This window comes from Pleuronectes platessa, chromosome 15, assembly GCF_947347685.1.
Source record: "Pleuronectes platessa chromosome 15, fPlePla1.1, whole genome shotgun sequence".
NCBI classification, from domain to species: domain Eukaryota; kingdom Metazoa; phylum Chordata; class Actinopteri; order Pleuronectiformes; family Pleuronectidae; genus Pleuronectes; species Pleuronectes platessa.
This window is the reverse complement of record NC_070640.1, coordinates 9,254,206-9,278,480: the sequence shown is the minus strand read 5'-3', so window position 1 is coordinate 9,278,480 and position 24,275 is coordinate 9,254,206. Positions and strand designations below refer to the sequence as shown.

The window sequence follows — 24,275 nt, the reverse complement described above, 5'->3', positions numbered from 1 at the left end:
TGCTCTGTTACCTCATTATGTCTATGTAGTCTTAGTACATTGATGTGTCCTAACACTGGTACCATGTCACTGCACGGAGCCATTATTATGAAAGGGTGAGTTAAAGATAACTTCATCCAGGATTAACAAATCAGTCCTCAAATTGTGTTAAAAAAAAATCTAAAGTGGCACTCAATAGAAGGCAGATCTCTGCCGAGGCCAAACTATCTCCTTAGATTCAAACAAGCTGTACCACATTTCACACAAACATAGATATCAGTCCTCTGAAATGTGCCTGCGTTTTTGTCATCAGGATCCATGAATTACACTCTGAGAAAACAGTGAAAATTATGAATAACTGCCTATCCCACAAAGTTTAAGAAAGAAAAACATAAATCCTTATCATCCCCGGCTCTTTCCTGACCTATGCTGCATCTCTCCAAGTTTCGTGGAAAGATTTTATTTTGTAAAGTTGCTTACAAACAAAGCAGATGGGTGACAATGTAACGCCTGACTATTTGTTTTGTTTGTTCACATTCATAATTTGAGGCTCATTTGAATGTCAGGGCCCTGGTTGGTGTTTGGGCTGCATGATGAAACATGATATCAACTCTCCTGGGGGTCAACAGCCCCCCCAAACAAAGTGTTGGGCAACGGGACCTCCTGCAGACAGGCCCCCTCACAACACCGCGTCACGAACTCGATATCGATACAAGCCAAGCTCACGGATCTTTATTATAATCTCACAGTTTATTAAATCTGGTGAAATGTTAGGTTTCCACCGGGGCCCTGCTGCCATTGGCCCGGACGCGCACCACGTGGTCGGGCAGTCACGCGCTTTCCTGGAACCCGTCAGGAAGAAGAAAAACAAAACAAACCCGATAGAGCTGCAGCAGCGTGTGGACTCCATTGAAAAGTGGGCCTTATTATCTCCGGCACGGGAGACTACACGAGGTCCGAATCGGAGAGGGACGCCTGTGGGGGCGTCATCGAGGTGAGTGTGGTCCTTTCTGTGCGGCTGGCGGCCGTTGCACTCCCCGGTGGAGCGGGGGTTTGTCTCGCGGAGGATTAGCCGAGAAGCTAACGGCAGGTCAGTTGTTGTTGTGTATCGGGCTTCGGCTGGGTAGAGGAAGGGGGCGGACGGAGGCCATACTTGGCGTGTGTGAGCTCTGGGTGAAAGGGAAGCACAGCTCGCCAGTTCCACGTTGAACCCTCACGATTGCGGTCGAAGTGAACACCGCAGATGTGTCAGCTCGGTCGTGCGTTGGCAGCTCGTCGAGCTTCAGCGGGGAAGAGTTTGTGAGCAGAACGCGAACAGCTAGCCGACATGTCACAAACATTCCGGGGGCGTGACCTGTTCCAATGTTAAACTCCTGCTGTTTAAGCTAACGCATCCCGTTTTACAAGAGTCTCATTATTAGTTGTGTTACATCTTTAACTCGGTTATAGTTGGTTAAAAGCTGCACTAATGTAAAAAGGTTGGCATCTACTCTACTTTTAAACTTTTCCACATATCCTATAATAAACTTTTCTTGCGCATAAGGTGGATTTAGTATTGTTGTAGTACGGTAATAAAGTGTAGTAATGGCCAGAAGAGCCTCGGTTGATCAGTGAAATGCAAAACACTGACTGCCGTGATCTCGACAGGTACACGCCCCCCCTCCCCCGACACTGAACAATGCTGCTGGAAAAAAACTCGACACAGCCAGAAATTTCCATGTGATCCTCACTCGCCCTCCCACCAGAACATCCCATAAACCAGTATTTCCGTAGGATGATGCGTTAGATGGGATTTTCGCCTAAAACTCTCATTTTTAACCGATTTGATCAAATAAACGTCATTGTTTTTTTTTCCCTGTGTGGATTCCAGCGACTCATTGATTGGCTGTAACTCTGTGTCGCATTCAGGTTTTTGCAGAAAGTGAGAGATTTGACCTTACATCTCGTTTAGATATAGCTATGTAGGCCACGGGCATGTAGGCCTCCGACTTGTTTATCTTCCGCCTCAACCTAGATTGAAAAGAGCTGTTTATAATGCACCAGCCCCCTCGATTGACAGCTGGGGCAGCCACCCAGACACACCAGGGGGCGGGACGTCGTGTGCGCTCGGCCAGTGAAAAGGCGAGATTTGGTGGGTGTTGGCCCTACGCGTTAGGCTGTGGGTTTGTTTTGCTTTGCTGAGGATCTGAGCTAAGTGCAGAGGGTGGGTAAATGCTAAGGACATTTATGCATTTTTTTGGTGTTTAGAATAAGCTGCACCTGCCTGTTGGATGCTGGTGAGTGTTAGAATGGAGATGTTTGTGCTGCTGCAGGATGTGCATGTAAGTGCATCATCAGGAGAGACAGGGATATGGTTTAATATGTTTTTCTGTGGAAAATTATGTGCAAATAATTTTTTGCAATTTTGAATGTTTACCTTTGCTCCTCATCATTCTGTACTTGTGTTAATCTGTTGGCTCTGTGGCTTTTTTTGTATTGTTTTTGGAAACTGCAGCTTATCGTGCTTTTATCAGCAGTGTCTGTGTCAGAGCTAGTCATCCACAACAATGGCTTTTGAAACAGTGAGGGATAAAACAACAGTTGTTTGCTAAAACCACACGTGCTGCCACCACTTAAAGTGCCATTTGGAATTTTTATGGAAATTACCTGATCAAGATATCACACGTTTATTATTCGCTTGAAAATATCATAATTTGCCCAAACCTTAATGCACACTTTGACAGTGAGCTTAAAATCAAGATGGGCTTCTTCATATTTTTCTTTTGACCGATGTGCTTACCTGAATAGTAGCACTTGCTAATTGTTTTCTGAGCAAACCTTTCGAATCTTAATCTTGCTAAGCTTTTCACTAGAGCTGTAATGATAAGTCGCTCGAATGAAAAGCAACTGGCAACAATTTTTATCAAGGCATCTTACATCATATAAGACTCAATGTTTTTTGAAGTTTGAAGTGTTTGAGGTTCTTTGTGCTCTTAGACATTGTGTTGGACATTTTTCAGTTTCCAATGTTTTGACTAATAGATAAAAGATAATAATCAATGGTTGACTCCCTACTGGTCATATGAAAGGCGTTCTTGTTTCTGTATTGTTCGCAATCAATCAGATTGAACATCTTTTGTCTTTGACCTGTTGGGCTGGTCTGATATTCAGGAACCCATTTTGGGTTCAGTTTCTTGCCTTAGCTGGTCATCAGTGGACCACCCACTCTGCCACCTGACCGACAGCTATGACCTCTGTTAAAAGGATAAGTTCAGGTGGAACTAATAACATTAAGAACAATAGCTCATTTTCAGAAATGTCAAAGCAGTGCAGCAGTTAACATGATGATAGTTTCACCAGTGTTTGTCTAGTCAAAAATTCTGGTGGCAAAATTGATGGCATGTGATCGTCCATCTTCCACTTGTTGATTGATTTAGATTAATGACCATTCGTGGTATTTGCTGATATTCTCCCACATGTAAAACGACTGACATATCTGGCCTATTATCTCTGCATGGATCAGGAGCTGACTGGTAGCAGTAGGTGACTCAATCCAAATAAGACTCTGCTGATTGGCCTACTTGGACCCTGTCCAATGTTGTGAGGCAGCAATGTGAGCTGTTTGCATGATGGTGGAGCACAGTCGCAGCTTCCTCTCTTTCTGTTTGAACAGGAACTGATGCAGAGAGGAGAAAAGTCGTCAGCTGTTGAAAATCTATAAATGTTTGGTTGATTTTTTATTTGTGGAACTGATTGTACGAGAAGATTCAAAGATAAAAGAGGCGAATGATGTTTCCAAACATGGTTTTTCATTAATCTGTGTTTATAGTAATACAGATAATTGTTACTGTTATTACTGCTTCATTTATTGATTAATTTATCTTCTGTGAGAGTGACAGTTTGGTGCAGGCCACAGTAAAGTAATGAAATGCCTAAAATTCTCTCTTGTTCTGGCATGCTACCACAAAACCATTTTTCATATTCGGCACTTATAACAAAAATGCTTGGGCATATTTACTTGATAACTGACAATCAGTTGTAAAACGACTGACTATCAGACCTTAGTTTTCTTTCGGCCACCTAACTAATTGATAAATCTACTAATCCCAGAACGGCAAAGCACATCTTTACTTTTACGATAAGGCTGTGACCCCAGCAGATGCTCTGTTCTGTTTGACGAGCCTATTGTGGGCATTGATGTCATTGAAACAGAAAGCCCTACCTGTGTACAGCGATTGCATTTTTAACCCTATATGTAATACTTGGTTGTAATTGGATATTGAGAAGAACTAAGTATATAAGGCTGTCTTGTTTGTTGTAGCTTTATCATGTATTATGTGGTGTCTGAAAAAGAATATCCAATATCCAATGACAACAAACATTTACATATAGGGTTAAAAATGCAATAGCTGTACACAGGTAGGGATGGGAAAAATCAGTACAAAAACAGTTTGGAAACTCAGAATCCCGGTACATTAGTTAACATTTTTCAACCTGCGCAAGTAACCTGACCATAGTTAAGATTTGTTTTGACCCTAAACTGAACTAAATCCCAAAGAGCAAAAAAGAAAAGATCTAATCCTGGCACTCGTCTCTGAACTAAGTCTGACCGAACCCTGATACAGAAACTCTGCTCAAATCTGTTGGGGCCTGTCAGGCCATAAATATCCGGTTCTACATCACAGCCTGTGTCAGCTACTGAGCGGTGAGTTGGATTATATTAAACTCTGCTACTGGAAAATATTCAGCGCAGCTCTGAGTGGAGAGGTGAGAATCACTGTGACTCGGTGTTTGTCAGTGTGAACACATGTAGGCTGTTTCTCTCTGTGGAAGAAATGCTCTTGTTATTGTTGTGTGCTGGCCATATGTTATCTCATTCTGCTTCTGCTACCAGTGAAGTCAGACTCAGCTGCCCAGGACAGAAGTACACATTGAGATTTGATAATACTCTCAATTTGTATTCTTAGGTGGGGCTTCTATATTTACTTGTGGTCTTGTGTGTACATGCATATTTATATGCCCCGACTTGTGCTCTGGTATTCATGAAGGTGTTGCTTTTACAAACTCAGTTGTATGATTTCTGCACTATGCCACTTCCTGTCTCTTTGCAAAGTGAGGAGATGCTTGAAGACAGATCTCAGGGGTGAGAGTTCATTTATGTGGTTCAGCACCCAGTGAAAGTGATGTGGCCCTCTGAGCATCAGAGAGAGGTGCGTGTCAGCTGCTTGGGTTGTGTCACCATGCAGATTCTCATTGGTCTGCTATGCAAAAGCAGCAAAGGGACCGAACATCATCACATGTGAAACAATGACAAATAGGGAATGAAACAAGCGTGAGGCTGAAAATGAAGATTAAAACTGAAGTTAAGGTCACATCCGACGAATGTTTGACTTGGAACAGATGTTATGGACAGTTCAGAGGCTGCTGAGTTTTGAAAAGTTTGTGCTTGGTGCAGTGATTAACACTGTTGCAAATCGGCCAGGGTCTTTCTGTGTAGAGTTTGCATGTTCTGCATTTCTGCGGGTTGGCTTCCTCCCACAGTCAAAGATATGTAGATTGGGGTTAGATTAATTGGAGACTGAAGTGCTGTTAAACGCAGACTTGTATTTACACGGTACTGGGATTTAACGTGTGTCTAATGATTTTTGTCATTGTTGATAATAATGCTTCATTATAAGAACTGGATTCTGAACTCTACCAGTTGACCTGAATGAAAATACCTTGCCTAATGTATCACTTTTCTAGTCTTTGAGGAAAGGCTCATAAATAATAAGGTAACACAAAACCATCGGCTGACTAAAATCATGATAGAAGGAGTAAAACATTGACTTTTTTCTTTTTATGGTAAAAAAAAAATTGTATAGGCTGCTGGATGGATATTGGAACACTTTGGAGGCAAGGTGGGGCTGTGGTGCAGTGTCATGGTCTCTTAACACATGCATGGTCGGGACCCTTTGTAATGATGACTCAGTTCGTTCCAGGGATCTGATGAGTCAGATTGGGGGTTTATGACTTTACTGTTATCTGATTCTCAAAAGTCAGGGTCGGGTTCTGCTCAATCACAGCTTGTATTTACGAGGTGACGTCCGACCAAGTGTTTATAGTTGTTCCTAACGGTCACAGAGAAGGCAGAGAGAAAAGCTGGCTGTAGATCCAGCACCGGAGATACAGCCATTCGGCCCAGCCTCACATCCAGCAGTTATCAGTAAACAGAGTGTAGCCTGAGGCACCAGTTCAGCATTTTTGGAATGACTGGATCTGTTTCCCAAGATGTGTTCCTTCAAAGATACAGAATTTATTTATCTGCCAAAAAGGCCATGCTGTTATTCTCGCTGACTTGGACTGGTACATGGAAAAAAACAACAACTTACGCTTCATTTGAATTAACGTCTCTTTGATTTATATTCTACTATAAAAGAAAAACACCAGTTAGTAAAAATTCACTTTCCATTCACTCGTGAAGAGGAGGCAGTAATAATCAGTTATCTTCCCTGAGCCTCAGTGTTTGTTTAACAGACTCATTTAGTTTGTTTGTGCACTGGCAGTGAGTTAATATGAGCCGCAGAGATGGAGAGATGCTGCATTGCTGGCAGTGAATGGACATCTTTAATAAATACAATCGATATAAATGTTGATAAAAGTATATTTCTCCACCTCTAAATTTTGTTAGCCTGCTAGCTCCTGCCATTTACGCTTGCAGCCATGGCAACACTGTTTTCCCTTTTCCTTTAATTATGATGTAATAATTGAAAATTCATTTTAGTTTCTCCATTTAATGATGGAGAGTAAATTACAACTTTGTGACACAACCCAATTAATTAGAGGTAGCGGAATTACTCCAAATGTGTTATATATATATTTTTATATTTTTTTTTTCATATTTATGTTCCACTTCAAAATTCTTGTCTTTTTCCAAATCAAATATGATATTATTGTGCAGCTCCTTTTGTGTTTGCACTCAGTTCAGTTCATACTGTTGCAGTTTGTTGCAGAGTCACAAGCAAACTCTTGTGGTTAAGTTTGTTTAACTGATGGGTTTATCTTTGAGTGCTTCACTTTTGATTCTAATTCTTCTGCTCTGTGCACCCTCTCTATTTTTACCACAGACCTAAAGCAAACAGAGAACCACAGCAGACCAGACCAGACCAGGTCGAGTCAAGTAACTGACGTCTTCTCCCCTATTCCCTTCCCCCCAGCCGCGCAGGCTACATCTACCAGCAATCTGCGATAATCGCCTCAGCGTTGATTTATTGTGCCGATCCAACAACCTCACACCACTGGGACTGGACAGGAGGCCCAGAGGTTACCCCCGCTGGAGCTCTAAGCTGTGTCTGGCAATGCCGCAGGTAAGAAGGGCGACATAGGGAAGGAAATCAAACAGGGAGGCCAGGTCACATTCTACTTATGGCTTGGAAATGTGAACACTTGTGGAATCAACAGAAATGTCTGAAGCATTTGAAAAACCATGAAAACCATACTCTGAATGATAAAAAAATATGGATTTTTAGTTTTATAGTTATAGGAATTATAATATATCTTTATATATGAACTCAAATTAACTTAACTGATTCTATTAACACAAATTAAATGGAACTATATCTGACAGTTCTGCAAATAACGCTTTTCAGTAACCACGCACAGGCTGATGGTATCATAGATTTGAAATAGAGTTCTGTGGTGTTGAAGGAGGCGAGAGACTGACCCAGAATCAGTGTGACCTCTGAGGACATTGCATCCAAACAGCTGCTGGGGGCAGATGTGCTAACAGGGAACGAGTAAGTGAATGAATTTGTGAACACTGGATCCTCTGGGGAAATATTTCTGAAACAATGCAGTGCTGACTGGAAGTACACTTTTTTCTGGTCTCCTGTGTGGTGCTGGATTAAGAAATGTTACACAATCAGCCACAAGAGGAGATGATGTTGGAGTTTTCTTCATTTTCAAATGATGCTGCTTTCTTTCCATTCTGCACATTCTTTATCACATTATCATTCATATTGTAAACATCAGTGACAAGAGACAATTACACAGCAATATGTGGTGTGTAAAATTAAGACGTTCCATTAGTTATTGTTGTGGCTGTTTTGTACTGACTCCTTGTGCTACTTTTCGTGTAGTTTAAAAGGAGAATTGCACTTTTTTTGTTTTTGTGAGGGTGATGTCTTGAATATTTATCTTAAATTTGCTCTTTAACTTATTATGTTAAAGCCCAGCATCATTGGGATGGAGCCTCCCTTTGCAGACGCATTTCAAAACTACTTGTTTGCTGACCAGGTTCTGACCAGCACGGATCTGCTCTCTACCAGCTCTGACCCAGATTTCATGTATGAAATGGTGAGTTACTGCACATGCACGCATGCACACACACACACACACACACACACACACAGACACACACACACACACACACACACACACACACACACACACACACACACACACACACACACACACACACACACACACACACACACACACACACACACACACACACACACACACACACACACACACACACAATCACTTTTCCTTTGAACCCGATGTCTTTAAAAATCAGTCATGGCTGGTCACGCTCCCGTGAATCAATTTGGAGTTTTGGAGTGTTCATTCAAATCAAAACAAAATTATATTTACTCATGCATTGACTATTTTTTATTTTTTATTTTCTGATATTCACTTGATACATTTGACCAATCCAATGTTGGTAGTGCTACTCTTAACAAATGATATGTTCTGATGCATTGTAAGAGGAAAATGGTCGCAGTGAGATGATTCATGAAATGCTGCAGACGACAGCCTCTTAATGTGCTCTGTGAGATTCAGTACACCTCCAGTGTGTCATCAAGGAAAACACGTTTGACCTTCCCATGGTTTGCAGTGCAAAAACACTTGAGTCATTACAGTTGCTCCCAGCTCAGCTCAGCTCAGCATGGGTATCTCCAGCCGTTTTCGAAAAATAGGTTACATGATACAGATCACTGCTGCTTTTTCTGCTATAACACAATAGACCATGTTCACAGAAAAGTGCATGTAAATTGAAATGTCCAGTATCAATCCTCGTTTGCTTCGCTTAAATGTGGAGATGTTAAGAGATTTTTACATGATTTGTTCTCATCAAGATTTTCAGTCTTGTACTATTCCCTCACATTTCAAATGGTTTCCAGCCGTAGTACATCCCTCACTACTAAATGTGAGGGATGTGATTTAAATGTCATTGAAAAGCTGTAAATAAACATGTGCATGTGGTCAGCACAGGTGCCAGCGTGGCCTTTTAAATGGCGATCTGTATCTAATTGTTTGTCACCCATGTGACATTTGACAGGCTTGCAGGTGGTTGGCGTGAGGCAGCTTTAAACAGAGCGCTCACCTGTCACAGCTCGGTCTGTCAGCTGCAGGTGTCCACCTCAATTTCCTCCCTGCTCCAGACTAAACAACACGGATTCACTGCCGAGCTCTCGGTTTGCATAGCAACACATTAATATGGAGGATGACCGGTCTTCTCTCCAGTTAGTTTTCAGTGTGGACAGATGTGGGTTACCGTAATAGCCTCTTAAACTCTCAAAAAAAGCAACAAAGGCTGAGGTTTCTGCAGAAAAAACAATAATATTAATGATAATAATTATAAACCTGTATTTTACTGCCCTTTTCAGCTGACAAATCCCAGATAAATCAAAGTTCTTCCTGTCAAATCCAGACGTTCTTCTCCAGGAAATTAAATGCAACTGGTTCATGTCTTAATTTATCCGTGCTTGACTCACCTCCATCTTTTCCTCTTCGCTGCAGGACCGAGACATGACCCACAGGCAGAGCCCCTGTGGGGACAGCATGGTGGGTATCGGCGATGGTGGAAAGGAGGTGGAGGGCTGTGTTGATCAGCTCATGGGTTTGGCCGAGTGTGACACGGTCCACAGCACCCCGGCGTTCGAACAGTGGGACTCCTACTGGGAGGACCTCACCAGGTATGGGATCATTTATTTACCCGCTTTAGCCTATTTTTTACATCCAGTTAAAAATAGCTGCAAGTAAATAAGATTTCGAAATGCTCTTGCGAATAGATTGTAACTAATTTTCAGCAGTGACGATGCAGGATGCTGGGTTAGAGATAGAAATGAGTGTCAGCTGAGGGGAGAGTCTCTGAACCCTAAACCGGAGGTGGAAGAGTGCTGGCTTTTGTGAGTTTGGGGGAATGTGCTGCTGACAAGGTTGATTGACTTCCATTTAACAGTAACAGAGGGAAAGCGTTGTATGTTTTGGGTGAGTCATTCTTTTACAACCTCGACTGGCCAGACTAGTCCCACGCAGCTGTTTGCTAGCTCCAATTATTTTATGGGAACTGTTTCTGGATCGCAATGAAAGGGAGACAGCTCAGTGTCTGTATGAGTGTGTCAAAACTTCCCGAAGATTAGATAAGACCGACTCTGAGCCCTTCAGTTGCCCCTGTGATCTATTTCTGTCTTGTGGTATGAAGAGGTTTGACTGCCTCCAGGTATCTGTCGCTTTTTACAAAAGCAGAAAACAATAAACTGAACATTAACCAAAAAATATCACAGGAGTAAATACAATCATAAACATTTGCTCAGGGGGGTTGTGAAGTGAGGTGCAGATGCATTGCTCAGACTCGAAACAACAGCTTCAAATACTCTGTGACCATGAACGAACAAAGATGTGAAGGATCCAGAGAACTTAAATTGAGTTAACATGGATTATTAATGACAGCGATGTTAAACATTCAGTGTGTATTCGACCGTAAGCTATTTTTCAAGTGCTGTTGGCTGTTGTTTGACCAGTGTTATGTGTTGATGATGTGAGGATAATGAGTCTGAGCTGAAACACTCATTTGAACAGGGATCATTTTTAGTTTTAAAACTAAGATGGATTAGTTAGGATGTAGCCCAAGTCTCTGTTTGGTTACTCTGTAACAATAAAACTCTGTCAAAGTATGTTTATGTCTAGGGCTCCATGGGTAGAGACTGAGAGACTACATTTGCATTTAAAGGATATATAACTAGAAAATAGCCGTTCACTGTTGATAGACCTGTGTCTCTCTGTGCTCACAGATACACACGGCTGGCCAGCTGTGACATCTGGGGGACCAAAGAGGTGGATTTCCTTGGATTGGATGACTTCTCCAGTCCCTATCAGGATGAGGATGTGATCAGTCAAACCCCGACACTGGCTCAGCTCAACAGCGAAGATTCCCTGCCCGTGTGTGAGGCCCTCTACCCCCCTGCTGATATGACCCTGCCTTCCCCTCTGCCTCCGCTTCAACCATCCCAGTTTCCAGGTCACAGTAAGAGACCCCTGTTCCCCGGCAAAGGATCTGGCCCAGGAACTGCACGGCCCTCCCCAAGTTCTTCATCCCGTCCTTCCCACAGTCTTCTGCCAGACTTCCCTGAAAGTTCCAAAAAAGCCACCCGACCTGTCCCCTCCAGCACTGAGACTATGGCTAAGGCCCAGAGCCAGCTCAGTCTCACCCAGAACCACGGCCCAGCTGAAAGAGAGATCCAGGGCAGAGGAGCCAAGATGGCAGCCCACACTTCCCATGGCTCTGTCTTTGTGCGGAAGGCTAAAGTCCGTGTTAGCGCAGTGGATAAAGCTCAGCCCAACCTGCCCTCCAAGACTGATATTGAGATGTCAGATGTGCCTCCACCTCTCTCCCACCCTAAAGAAGAAAAAGCTTCCACTTCAGCTAGTGCTGCCTCAGTGGGATGTCCTGATGCAGCAGCCGGCAGCTCCAGCAGCCTGACAAGCTTTGAGAAGGTTGCAGAGGGTACCGGGAGAAGAGAGATGCCTGTAGGTTGGTCTGCCACTGTGCCTCAACTCGTGGAGATGAGTCAGGCCATGGAGGGCACCGCCTCTGGGCTGGAGAGTATCGCCGACAGTGTGGAAGGTGCTAGCGGTGGCGTTCTGGTTGCCGAGAAGACGGAGAAGAGCAAGGAGGAGGAGCACAACTACTCCCTGTTCCTGACCCGCAGCAGGCTGGCCGGCAGAGCCCCCTCCCAGCTGGAGGAGGACGAGGAAGACGAGGATGAGGAAGAAGCAGATGAGGAGGAGGAAGGCGACGGCCTAGAGCTAGATGACGAAGACCATGATGAGGGTTTTGGCAGCGAGCATGAGCTTTCTGAGAATGACGAGGAGGAGGAAGAAGAGGAAGAAGAGGAGGAGGAGGAGGAGGATGAAGATTATGAAGCAGACAAGGATGATGATATGAGTGACACCTTCTCTGAGCCAGGTAGCCCTCATCAAAGTACATCTGGTAAACAAATGCTGGGATGTTGTTAGTTAACAAATACTTTCTTGTTCTGTGTCCGTTTTACTATAACTTTCCCTATTTATCTTTCCTTTTCTCAAATTAAATCCGTCCCGCATCTTCTTCCAGGCTGTGACATGGAGCTGTCGGATGACATTAAGAGCCTGACAGCAGGAGTCTCCAGCCGGAAGAGAAGCAGGCGCCGCTACTTCTGGGAGTACAGCGAACAGCTCACCCCCTCGAAACAGGAACGCATGCTGAAGCCGTCTGAGTGGGACAGACACACGCTGCCTAGCAACCTGTACCAGAAGAACGGGCCTCTCCATGGTACACATTCTCACACACACACACAAACACTTGCACACACACATGCTCACATCCTGTATATCTTTGCACAGTCTTTCAGTAGGAAGGTCGTTGTTTGGATTTTTTACAACAGTAGCCACAACTCGCCGTGTTTCCAATGGAAATCCTATATACATCAACTAACATTAAATTAATGCAGAATTGGAAATCAGAATAATGAAGTTACTTAGATTCACTTAGAATAGAAATCATATTTGCATATACCCAGATGAGAATCAAATCCCCACCTTTTTGCCATGTCATTGCTCTGCATTTATCTGTTGAGTCATTGTTGAAACCATTTAAATGTGAAAACAATCTCTTATCACTCGTCATGCAGGAAAATACATGCTGAAGAAGTCCCGTCGTACGGATGTGGAAGACCTGACTCCCAATCCACGTAAGTTGCTGCAGATCGGCACCGAGCTCCGCAAACTGAACAAGGTGATCAGCGACCTGACACCGGTGAGCGAGCTGCCGCTGACTGCACGACCCCGGTCCCGCAAGGAGAAGAACAAGCTGGCATCCAGGTAAAACATGCACGCATGTTATATGTCATTTCGATCACTTTAGTTAAGGCTAGCTGAAGCCGGGATGCTGGTTGGAGAGCAGTGTGTCTTATTTCTCTGTGCCAATCATCTGTTGTGTTTTGTAGAGCTTGTCGTCTTAAAAAGAAAGCCCAGTATGAAGCAAACAAGGTGAAGCTCTGGGGACTCAGCACAGAATATGGTATGTTACTGAATGTTTTACTTTTTATAGCAAGTACATCAACCTCTACATCCAATTTTCATAGATTGTTTGTACATTTCTTACTAAATGTATTTTGTTTCCCTTTCATTATATTTCTGTTGTTTTGCATAGTATCTGTTAAAGCTTGGTTACATTACAAACGTAATCATTAATAACTATATTGTGATTTGTCAAAATATCAGATCTGCTTTGTTTTGAATCAGTCGTTTCCGTTCATGTTTCTGGATTTGTGTTATCTTTGCTCTGATGTTTATCTTCCTGCAGATCGGCTGCTCTTCGTGATCAACACCATCAAGGAGGAGATAGTGGTGCGAGTGGAGGACTCTACTCCGCGTACAACCAACATGACTGACACCCTGGCGCGGCTCATCAAGGAGACACTTGGTGAGAATTAAAGAAGCATATACCGTAATCACTATATAGCAAAAAATAAATGTATCAAATAGGGATGGGCGTTCGATTAAATTGTCTTCGTCGATCGTCGGGAGAGTTAATGACGAATTTTCGATTAATCATTAATATTTTCAAGTTAAAAAATGCACTATTTATAAGCTATATTAAAATGCAGTGAAAAAAAGAAGCGTGTTTCCTCATTGAGATCTTTATTACAAGATGAACAAAATATGCGCTGCCGTAATCTTAAGCAGCGGAGCCGACAGCTAGAAGCCGGTGCTACTAAACACATCTGACCCTCGTTTTTTTCCCCTCCAAAATAAAATAATAATAATATAAAAAAACATAATGTTAAACACGGCTACAAATATATAATACTTAGGTCTGACAGGTTTTGCCAAATGTAACTCAAAACTATCAAACAAGGTACTGAGTCGAGAAAGCTTCATAAAAATAACCAGTAACTCACATACAACTTCAGCACCAGCCTACGGATTTGTGTTGTTAAAGATGAGGGGACTGACGTCGCCGTGATACACAGGTAGCTCCGTGCTAGCTTGGCTAGCCTGGCCGCGGCTCCGGTGTTTGCGCTCCCCTCGTCCGTGTCAGACAACGCAGGCTCCTTGTCTCCCCCAGTCTCTGTGATAGCTTCACAGTGTCGGCAGTGAACCAAGTCATTTTTTAACTCAAAATGGTCCCATGCAACACTTCGCCGTGACCTCTTCATGTTTACTTTGGAAATGGAACCACACGGTAACTCGCAGCCAGTCGCAGGTAACTGAGTAGGACTGTGGCGTTTTTTTCAAACACTGCCCCCCGTGGTCAAATGTGTAATTAGCGAATTTCTCGATGAAAAAAATATTTCATCGACGAAATTCTTAATGATCAATTAATCGATCGTCGATTAATTATGCCCATCCCTATTATCAAAGCAGTAACATATAAAGAGGCAGGGGAAAAAAAAAAACGTACAAAAACAGACAATAATATACCAAATCCATTAATAAATCATATCTGTTTGCAGTGGCATCCCCAGTTGCCGGGCAGACATCAGAATTTGTCAACAAGATCTTGGAGAACACCGGACGCGGCGATCCGACCGGCGGACTGGTCGGCCTGCGAGTTCCCACCTCCAAAATCTAGACAAACCCGCCGTCCACTGAGAGGAGTGGGCTAAATATTACCACCGTGCTGTCCCATTGTAACTATGCTCCCCTCTGCATGCCCCTCCAACCCTGCGCACATACACATTGTTAGTCACACAAACACACATACACCTCCCTTTGTGTGTATGTATGTGTGCTTGTTTAAAGCCATGCACCTGTATGGCCTACACCGTAGCTTTCTGTCTCTGCAAACTGCATGCAGAGTCACTGTCTCCCAACCCATCGTGAGCATCTGTTGGGAAACGCGCCTCTAAAAGCAAAGGATGGTTTGGTGTATAGCTAACAGCACGTCCTAAATCCACTGGTGATTATTAGATGTGTTTAACATAACATTGTGTTGGGGTGGTTCTGTTGGAGGTCTGCTTCCAAGACTGAGACAGACAGTCACCCGAGTGCACCTACTGGAATACTTTCACACAGTCTGTTTGAGATTGTTATGACGGAGGAAGAACCGTTGAACATTGGACCCCATCAAAGATCGAAAAGGTCCCAGGTATCTTTTCCTAGAAGAACTTCGCTTCACATGGCAACAAAATTGAACAGCGTGATGTGAACTCAACCCACTGAGTTAAAGCACTTTGATGAAATGGCTCTGAATGCCAAGACAGCTGCAGAAAAAGTAAAGCAGCACGCTCGTTACAGGGTGGCAAGTTATATTTTGTATTGAAGGCCTAAATATGTTCATGCCATCCCCTGTTTGCCAATCAGCTCATTGAAATTGATATTCCAAAAAAATGTTGAATCTTAGGAATTAAGTGACATCCTGCTGGGGTGGAGTTTGTTGCAGGCAGGAGGAAGCTTAATGGCTCTTTATCTGGACAGGAGGTTTTTTGACCATGTGGAGAGGAAGCGCATGTAGTTTGGTGCTTTTTGGACTTGTGCTAGTTTTAACTGGACTGAGTGAAACAGAAGCGTTTTACCAGTATGGGAGTGGACTGTGAGGAAGATCCTGGTGGTGATGAAGAAGACATTAGCAGTGATCCATCTCCTCGAAGAGTCATACACACGTGTACATAGACGTGTCTCCCAGTAAAAAACGGCACCGGCTCCACTTTTTGTACAGTAGAGTTGACCAGGCTAACAGTTTGGTGTGTTCATACCAGTGTTTGATCAAAGTTCTATTCATTGTGCCTTGTTTATGTATGTATGTGTGTGTATGTTTCTGTACGTCTGAGTGCGTATGTGAGAGCGACTGAACGAGAAGAGGCGATTGCTCAGAACTCCCCGAGGTCCAGTCAAGGAGAGGACTACTTTACCCTGAGGGAGGATGTCAGTGAATGTTAGGAGGGGGACACCTGCGGGGTTAAGGTGTATTTCACTTGTTTAAAGATGTTCTGAATGTATATAAAACAAATGGAAGCTCTCGTTGCAGGATGCCACAGAGTCTGTGTATATAAGGAGGGCTCTGCAATAGATTACTTATGGTTTTTGGTACTTTGTCTTTTTTTGGGGGGGAGGGGCAGGGGCAGGGTTAACGGATATTTTTTGTTAAGAGTTACAAAAAAATATTTGCACACTATATTTTGATTGTTTTTTGTACCAAAGACACATGCAACGAAACGGCGACCAGCCTGTTAAAGTAAGGTTTTGCACAGCTTACCTGACGCCGTATTGAATGTAAGAAATGTGGGAGGGTCAGGGAACTTCATAGAACTGTGAAATTAGCTTGGGTCCAATTCTGTACAGAAAAGGAACATTCATTTTTTTTTTCTAACATTTTTACCCCATTCGTGGGCTTCTCCAGAAAATTTGTTGCCTAAGCACTTCATTCCTGAACTGATTCCTCTCTCCACATGCTAATTGTGTTAACGGCTCTGCCTAGGACAAGAACCAAGAGCACTAGTAGATAAGCTATGTTACATTTTATGATTGTTTGTTAAAATGTCACCAACAATAACCAAAATGTTCTGTTTCTTTGTTACTTGTTGAAGAAACTGTTTGTAGACGAGGTCTAGTTCATCAACAAAATAATAACTGAATTGTGTTTTGAAGTACTGTATTTAAAAAAAACATAAATGATATACCTTTCAAAGGTGAGATGCCACTTTTCATGACATCTGATTTAATTTCTAAGCATGACACATTTCTATAGCCCATTCTTTCATTAGAAACTTAGAGGAAAAACTGAAAAACCAAAAAAAAAAAAGGTTCTTGTTATATTTTTGTAATTTTAGCTGCCTGCTAGCTTTCCTGACAGTGCGGAACTATTTGTTTTGTCAGATTCTCCAAGTGGAGAGAGGGAGATGTGGAATACAGAGGATTGGATTCATTTAAAACACAACGCACCAAGCAATGGTCTAGTTTAAAGTCTGGTCTATTAAGAGAATGAGGACAGGCTGTCTTTAGAGCAGACAGGGACACGTCCAAGAAACTCCGAGGATAGCAGTGTGGCGATGGGAGGGCAGTATTGTCATAGATGCTATAACATAGACTGTATGTAAAGATGGACGACGTCTACATCTCCTCCTGCTGTACAAAAATGAAGCCAAAATACCCCCGGGTATGGTTGCTGCCGTCTTTTGACATCCTGTACAAAGGTTCTGTTGATACACAAGCTCAACCAACCGCAAGTGAGTCTCAGCTGTCAACCAATGATATCTCACTGCTTGTAACATAAAATAACTAATTAAAACCAAACTAACTTGTAAACTACCTAAAATGACAGAAAGCATCTGAGAGAAACATTTATTTCCCATGCCCTTTTTAGTTAGGTCCGTGTCCCATCCACTAACATGGTGGAGGCATGGTTAATATCCTGTTCTGCAGCCAGCCACCAGGGGGGCGATCAAGACGTTTTGGGCTTCACTTTTGGGGAGCCGTCCATCTTTATTTACTTTCTCTCTGTTGTAAATACGACAAAGCCATTTCTGTCCCAGACTTATCTGGATTCAACACTGTGCATTGTTTTTTAGATTTTCACACGTATTCCCTCTTTAACCGTGAAGCTGGTTGAATTCTGCATCTTCCTGGTCGTGACATTACTTCCTCTGAGGTTTGATTCGCTCAGTTTTTATATCTGCCTGGCCTCGCCTTCAGTCCCCAGCATACGTTCGCTCATCAAAACTCAAGTAACAAAAGTTTCAGGCAACAAAAAGGCAGCGTGTCCCAACCTTTAACAACGCATGTAATGCTTCCCTCCCCGTTTCCTGCTCAGAGGAAACTCTCGCCATTCCCAGGAAGTGCCCTATTCAACCAGAGTTCAATATGTTTGAAAAATAAGTGCTTGATAAATTCAGGTTAGTGCGAAGTGAAGAGAGTTCTCCTTCACATAATGACGATGGCAATGCAGAGCTGTGGTCTTTCTGTACCATGTGAGTGAATAACAGGTAGTGCTACACACACATATATATCTATATATCTATATCTATATATATTTTTACTGTTATCCATTTTGTCTAAAAAGGGAGAAATGGTGCTTTTTCAGAAACTAGAGAGACGAGTATCCATGATTCTTATTTGACTCCACAGTCTAGTTGTAGCCTAATGACTTGCTCTCCCCTGCCGTCCATAGCTATTTTCTTAGTCGTGATTCATTTTTGTAAATAGACTATAAGTTAATATGTATCTTATAAATGTTAGATATATGTATAGAATACTATATCTTATATGTTTGAAAACAAAAGCACTTTGTCCAAAAAAAAAAGAAAAAAAAAAGAAAAGCATTTTTTTCTTCCATTTGCTGCTAAAAGGCCTGGTGTGAATGCTGAAAGTGTACTTGATGACCACTTGCTAAGTTAGGTCTATTACCTGAATTGGCTAGGTCTATGTACTAGCAAGAGAATGGAGTGCGGGTGTGGCCTGACGAGGGTTAGATCCAAATGTTTCTGGAGCCGTGTAATGATATGATATATCTTTGCTTGGCTTTGAGAAGCCGGATGTGTCGATAGGATCGATCTACTTCCTGGTCAGGAGGGACTGTGAGGATTGTGTATTTGTGGTCTTAAAAAAAAAATGAGAAAAAAAAGAGGGTTTTGATTCCAGGGCCCCTACGTTGATCCTGATGCTGACCCCCTTGGCGTCATGATTCATTTTGCCTTCAGTAGAGGTTTCCTATGGAAAAACTGATTCTGCTTTGGCTTCCTCTTCAGGGTGATGTACAGTGTAGACACATTTCTCCAGAGAGCTATATTGTTATCATTTGTAAACTGATTTCTACTTGTGACTTAATGAGGAGGGGTTGAGCCTGGGGCGGCCAGGAAGAGCTCGTTTGAAAGTCGTTGTTCCTGGCCGCCTCTGGGGAAGTTACTATATCACTGTACTGTATGGCAAGCCAATTACAAATGAAGACTCAATCCGGACACTTATTGCCTTCTTAAACAACTTCAGAAACACACAAATAAAAACAATAGCTGGCATGTCAGTTACGGAGAGATGTGCCTGACGTTTCTGACATGTTCTGCTAATGTGAGGTCAATAACAACAACAACAACAACAACAACAAAACCATTCAGCCTGATTGGCTCACAACGATCTTGATTGAAGTAGCAGACGTGGTGAAATATGCCTGAAAAAACTACTCGTGATTTCTTGCGTCCTTTTTTGGACAATGTTCCGAGGCATTTTCTCAGCCGTGATTTTGCCCGAGTGAAGAAGGGGGTCAAAAGTGATTAAAGGTCCGCTGGCTGACACAAGTCTGGTTCAAGCAAGAGCCCTCACAGGTTTTCACATTTAACGTGAAAGGTGCAAGCTGTGCAACTTTACATTCAAACCAGGAGACTCTGTGGCATTTTAACAGTCAAGGAAATGAGTGAATAAAAAAAAAATCCACGCCAGTAAAATGATTCCTTCTTCTTTTGATTTTTCTGATGAATCCGATTCAGTCAAATATTAAGCTAATTGAGTGTGTAACTTTGTGCTACTCTTGTCCAATAAAAGCTAAGTGGATCCATAAAGCTCTTCTTCAGCAAATCAGGGTAATATCGTTCTTCTATCTGACATACTGTAAGTGATGACATATACGAACCGAAAGAAAATATATTTATATTCCAATTATTGTCGCCATTCTTTACTCTGTACAAAATATTGTACGTGTGTGTGTGTGTTCTGACTTATCAATGTCAATCAATATGGTGCAACGATCTTGACACAAACTGAAAAAAACGGCCAACAGACTTGTCACAAGAATTCACGTTCTCAACTCTAAAACACGTTTTTCTCTCACGAAGGATCAGACTCTTGATTTCCAGATGTGATCCAGCTGTGGTTTGTCATGTGGTGCTGATTGTTTCTCTTTATCAAAGAAATGATCCAAGAACGAAAATTGGCGTCTGTGTAAAGATCCAACTCACATTTTCCATTTGATGATTGTCCGATAGCTGTCATCAGAGCAGATTGACTCTGCAGAATGATGGCGTGATTTCCCTGTTGGACCAATCAGAAGAAGACTCACACAGATTTTTGCTCACAACCACAACAGACTGATGATTTCTGTATTATTGATTTGTGTGATCGTTATTGTTAAACATACCATTTTCTGTTTTCTAAAAGCCAGACTCCTGGATTTAACATCACTGCGATGAAGGATGTTCATTCCCTTTGACCAAGACACAAGATTTTCAAAATACCCCCCCAAATTATTACACGAATGATCTCCAGTGGAAATATTTTGTAATAATGATTTAGAGTTCCAAGAATGAATAAACGATAAATAATGAATTAATATTTATTTGGATTCATAAATGAATAAATGTACTGTCTTCTATGGATCATTTAGGCTCGTTTGGTTTGATAGCATAGTCAAGGATTTGGTCTCACCGCCCTGAAACAAAAAACATATCGGAGCACAATTACCCGAAAAACTACATTCAAATTCTGCATCTGTGAAATCCGATATCCCCCATATTGTCCTTGTCCCCCACAAGCTGTGATTTCAGGTCCCAGAGTCTGGCTTTGAGGGTTTCGATTTTTTTCTTCCGATGCATTTCAACTGTGTTGTATCTTGTTCAAACCCTCGTTGCTTTGTAAAAACACCTCATCTCCAGGGGCCGCGCGCTGACCAGCCTCTGTGTAAATTTGATGCATACAGAAATGTAAGATGCATTTGGAGTAATGTCTTTTGCATGATGATGACCTGCATAGAACTGAGAGAATCAAGGGACGTCCGGGGTTCTTGCAGATCAAGAAAAAACATGGCCAGTCGGCAAAAAACATCATATTCATTGTCACGAGGTTGTTGCATGACTTTTTGCGCTCACTGTACTCTCAGTCGAATGATTGATTTCAAACCTGCTGCTATTGAATGAGCACAAAGAGATTTTTGGTTTAGATTGTCCACACACTCGCCCCTGTTTTTCTTTTTTTTTTTCCATTGAGTTTTCTTCATGTGAGAGTCAACAGACCAACTGCGTTACTCACCTTGCTCTGGATTTTTACATGAACAAGAGAAAAAAAAGAACATTTTGAATATGATGCCTGATGAACCAGGTGCCTTAATCAAATATATGAGAACACAAATCGGCACCTGCTGTCGGTCTGGAGGGGGTTTCCCTGCAGAAACAAAGGGGCTGGGTTTCCCAAAACCTAAACTTGAAGAAAAACGAGAACCTCACCAAATTTGTATAATAATCAGCCTTTAAATGCAGATGGAAGCTATTGTCTGCATAGAAAAACCGACCCTGCAAACATGTTCCCTTTTTGTAAGCGCAGAAGAGCGTAAATGACAATGTGTTGAAGTAAATATGTGTCGTCTTGGGAAACCTGGTTCTGTTTTTTAACTCCTTCTCTGCCCACTACGCCACGTTCGTGTGTTTCCTGTATTGGCTGCTGCTGCTATCACCGCTGGTGTGTGTCCGTGTAGAGAAGAGCAAACTTCCACTGTGTCTGAGGCAGAGGGAGACTCGGGCCTGATTTTTGAACTTGTCAATTACAAGGACAAGTTCTTCTTTGGTGTCGAGGCGGAGCACTGTGCTGCTGCCTCTTGAGACCTTCTCAAGAGGGGGGGGGATGAAATAAACAAAACAAAAAAAAACACATGACCGAACTTTCCTTTTCTTAACTTTGCTATATTGAAGTGCCAGACCCTCCTCGAAGTCAGTGTTGGCACTGAGTCGCTGAGGATGCGAATAAAGCGACAAACTGAGCATGGAGGTAAACTGTGGTGCTAATCTGTCAGTGGCTGGGTGCTAAGGCTGTGTTAAAAAGCTGTATTAGCCATATTATTCCTTCTGTTGTCCACTCTGGTCAGTCTCGTGTTTCTGACTGCTGCACTGCTGTACGCTGACATAGCGAGGTATAATTCTGCTGCTGCTTTGCTGTTGATGTAGACTAGTCTTCTAGTTGTCAGGATCCAGAAGGATCATGAATGTTGTATCCTTATATTCGGCCGCTGTCCTGCTCGTTTGTCTCAACCTTTTTATTTTCGAATTGAGATTATGGTTTGATATTTATGCTCTGAGTCTGTCCAATGTTGCACGTTTAAATTTGTATTCCTAAATTATATTTTATTGCCTTTACCCCTGATCCCAGTGTTGATGCCATTTATTTGATATTTATTTGTTGAGTCCTGTAAATTATAGTGTGAGGACACCGTTTGTTTGAGCAACACTTTATAGCTTTTCCACTGAAGTGGACTTTTCCATGAGTCAGAGACTTTACATGAGACCAACAGACTCGTATCACAGTCACAGTGAAACATAATATGCCATTTACTTACCTACAATTCTTCGATTTCTAACAATGCTCAAAGACAAATTACTGAACAAAAAACAGAGAACCAAGTCTTCATTTAAAATGTTGAAATTATATATTAAATAAGAAAAAACACATTCGATTAAAAGGCAACAACAGATGAGTTTGCATACAAAACTTAATGTAAGTCATCGCATTAATTTGGAAAAATCACCACACAATCTGGCCTCAGTTATTTCCGTCTTCTTCCTTCCTGTCCTCCAGTCTCCTATTATTTAAGTTTCCTCAGCCTTTTGTTTTGCCCTGATGCCGGGTAAAGGAAACACACATTTCTGCAGATTTACAGTTTCATTGTGACTGCGAGTAACTGACGTCTGTGAAGCTCAAGAAGCATTCTGTCATCTGAGGTTTTGATGCGATGAAAGTTTCTGGCCCTGAACCAGGATCAGCAAACTGAACCTTCGGGTGCTCCGCAGCCTTTGAGCTCAGGTCAGGGGTCGGCTCGACCACTCTCTCTAACCTTGTTGGGGAAATTTGAGAAAAGATTTCGATGGTGTAGTGGGATCACGTTTTCTGGGGGAAAGTTTACCGCTGCGCCAGAGATCTTTCGCCCTTTCTGAGTTCTTTTTATTTTTTTGTTGGTTTCTTCAGAAGGGCTTTGGTCAGCAGTCATCTCGTCAGGGAGTCCCTGAGATTATAGCTGGTGGGCAGAGACCCCTCAACCTCCTTTGCGACGAATGACGAGGAGAGGTTTCGATTTCCTCTTCTGCAGACTAATCTTATTAAAGCAAAACAAAAACAAAAACCCACTCTCGGTAATAAAAGAAAAGACCATATTTCTATATTTACACACTCATCATCCAACACTGCAATGATTTACATTTCCTTCCAGACTTTGCCAAACTGCATGGAGCGAGAGACATTTATCAAAAGAAGATATTTGTCCTGAAACAATTTTTTTTTTTTTTTTACTTTTGATATAAATGACAGACAGGAAGACGTTTTTATAGGAAATCCGGGCCAGTCCAAACATGTAGAGGATGTGGGAGGTATCTGTCACTCTGAGCTCCACAGCTACATGCCATGGTTATGATGCTTCTGGTCTTGTACGGTCACTTGTTTGACTCGATCAACAGCATGGGATCTTTCTGTAATTAGTCCTGTGTGTGTTCCTCTCAGCAGTCTCAGTAGGATGACTGTACTCCATTGCTAAGTGCTCTATAATAGATCTCTTGGTGATTATAATTTCATAACTAAGCAAAACCTGCAGAAAGTGTATCCTGCTGAAACTAACTTGATCCTCTCTTTAGCGATGACGTCTATATTTGTAGTTCACATATATGCCTGTTCTATTATAATATCTTGACAGTTGTTATATTTATGTTGTGTAATAAATGTCGTGCTGGGTTTATACTTTTGTTCTTAATAACTTTTTTTGGAATTTTGTTTTCTCTGAGGCACAATGGGTGGCTTTATGCACAAGCATGAAAATGTAAAAGACGTTTCTTTTTATTTTCTCCAATGTTTTGGTTTGTACTGTAACGACTCGTTCTATTTCAGAGCTTCTGACAGGTTTTGTCTCCGGCTGCTCCACATCCTGCAGACATCTGCCCTGAATCTCTGTTGTTTTTATTGTGCCTCTTTTTCGTTTTCTTTTGTTCTTTTGAAATCATTCTTTCTCTGTTGTATCGGCCAGGAGTTGGTACCACAACTTTTCTTGTAACCACAATAGTCTGATTATGTTGATTGATTTTAATATCAAAACAATAAAAAACATTAGCACCCCA

At 42.2% G+C, this 24,275-nt stretch overlaps 1 protein-coding gene across 6 annotated transcripts; it reads left to right on the top strand.

The window, feature by feature from the left end:
- Positions 1-667: 667 nt before the first annotated feature.
- On the top strand, positions 668-24,275 carry crebrf (creb3 regulatory factor). 6 transcript variants are annotated; one of them, XM_053441305.1, is made up of 11 exons: positions 671-973; positions 7,065-7,304; positions 7,645-7,733; positions 8,233-8,292; positions 9,742-9,917; positions 11,016-12,214; positions 12,338-12,535; positions 12,894-13,083; positions 13,209-13,282; positions 13,568-13,687; positions 14,721-24,275. In XM_053441305.1, the coding sequence occupies exons 4-11, from the start codon at positions 8,281-8,283 to the stop codon at positions 14,837-14,839; spliced, it is 2,088 nt and encodes a 695-aa protein (XP_053297280.1). In that variant the 5' UTR covers positions 671-973; positions 7,065-7,304; positions 7,645-7,733; positions 8,233-8,280; the 3' UTR covers positions 14,840-24,275. The 6 variants fall into 6 exon arrangements, with proteins under 6 accessions (XP_053297275.1, XP_053297280.1, XP_053297278.1 ...); XM_053441303.1 differs by having other exon boundaries at positions 8,167-8,292; XM_053441300.1 differs by having other exon boundaries at positions 668-973; positions 7,645-8,292.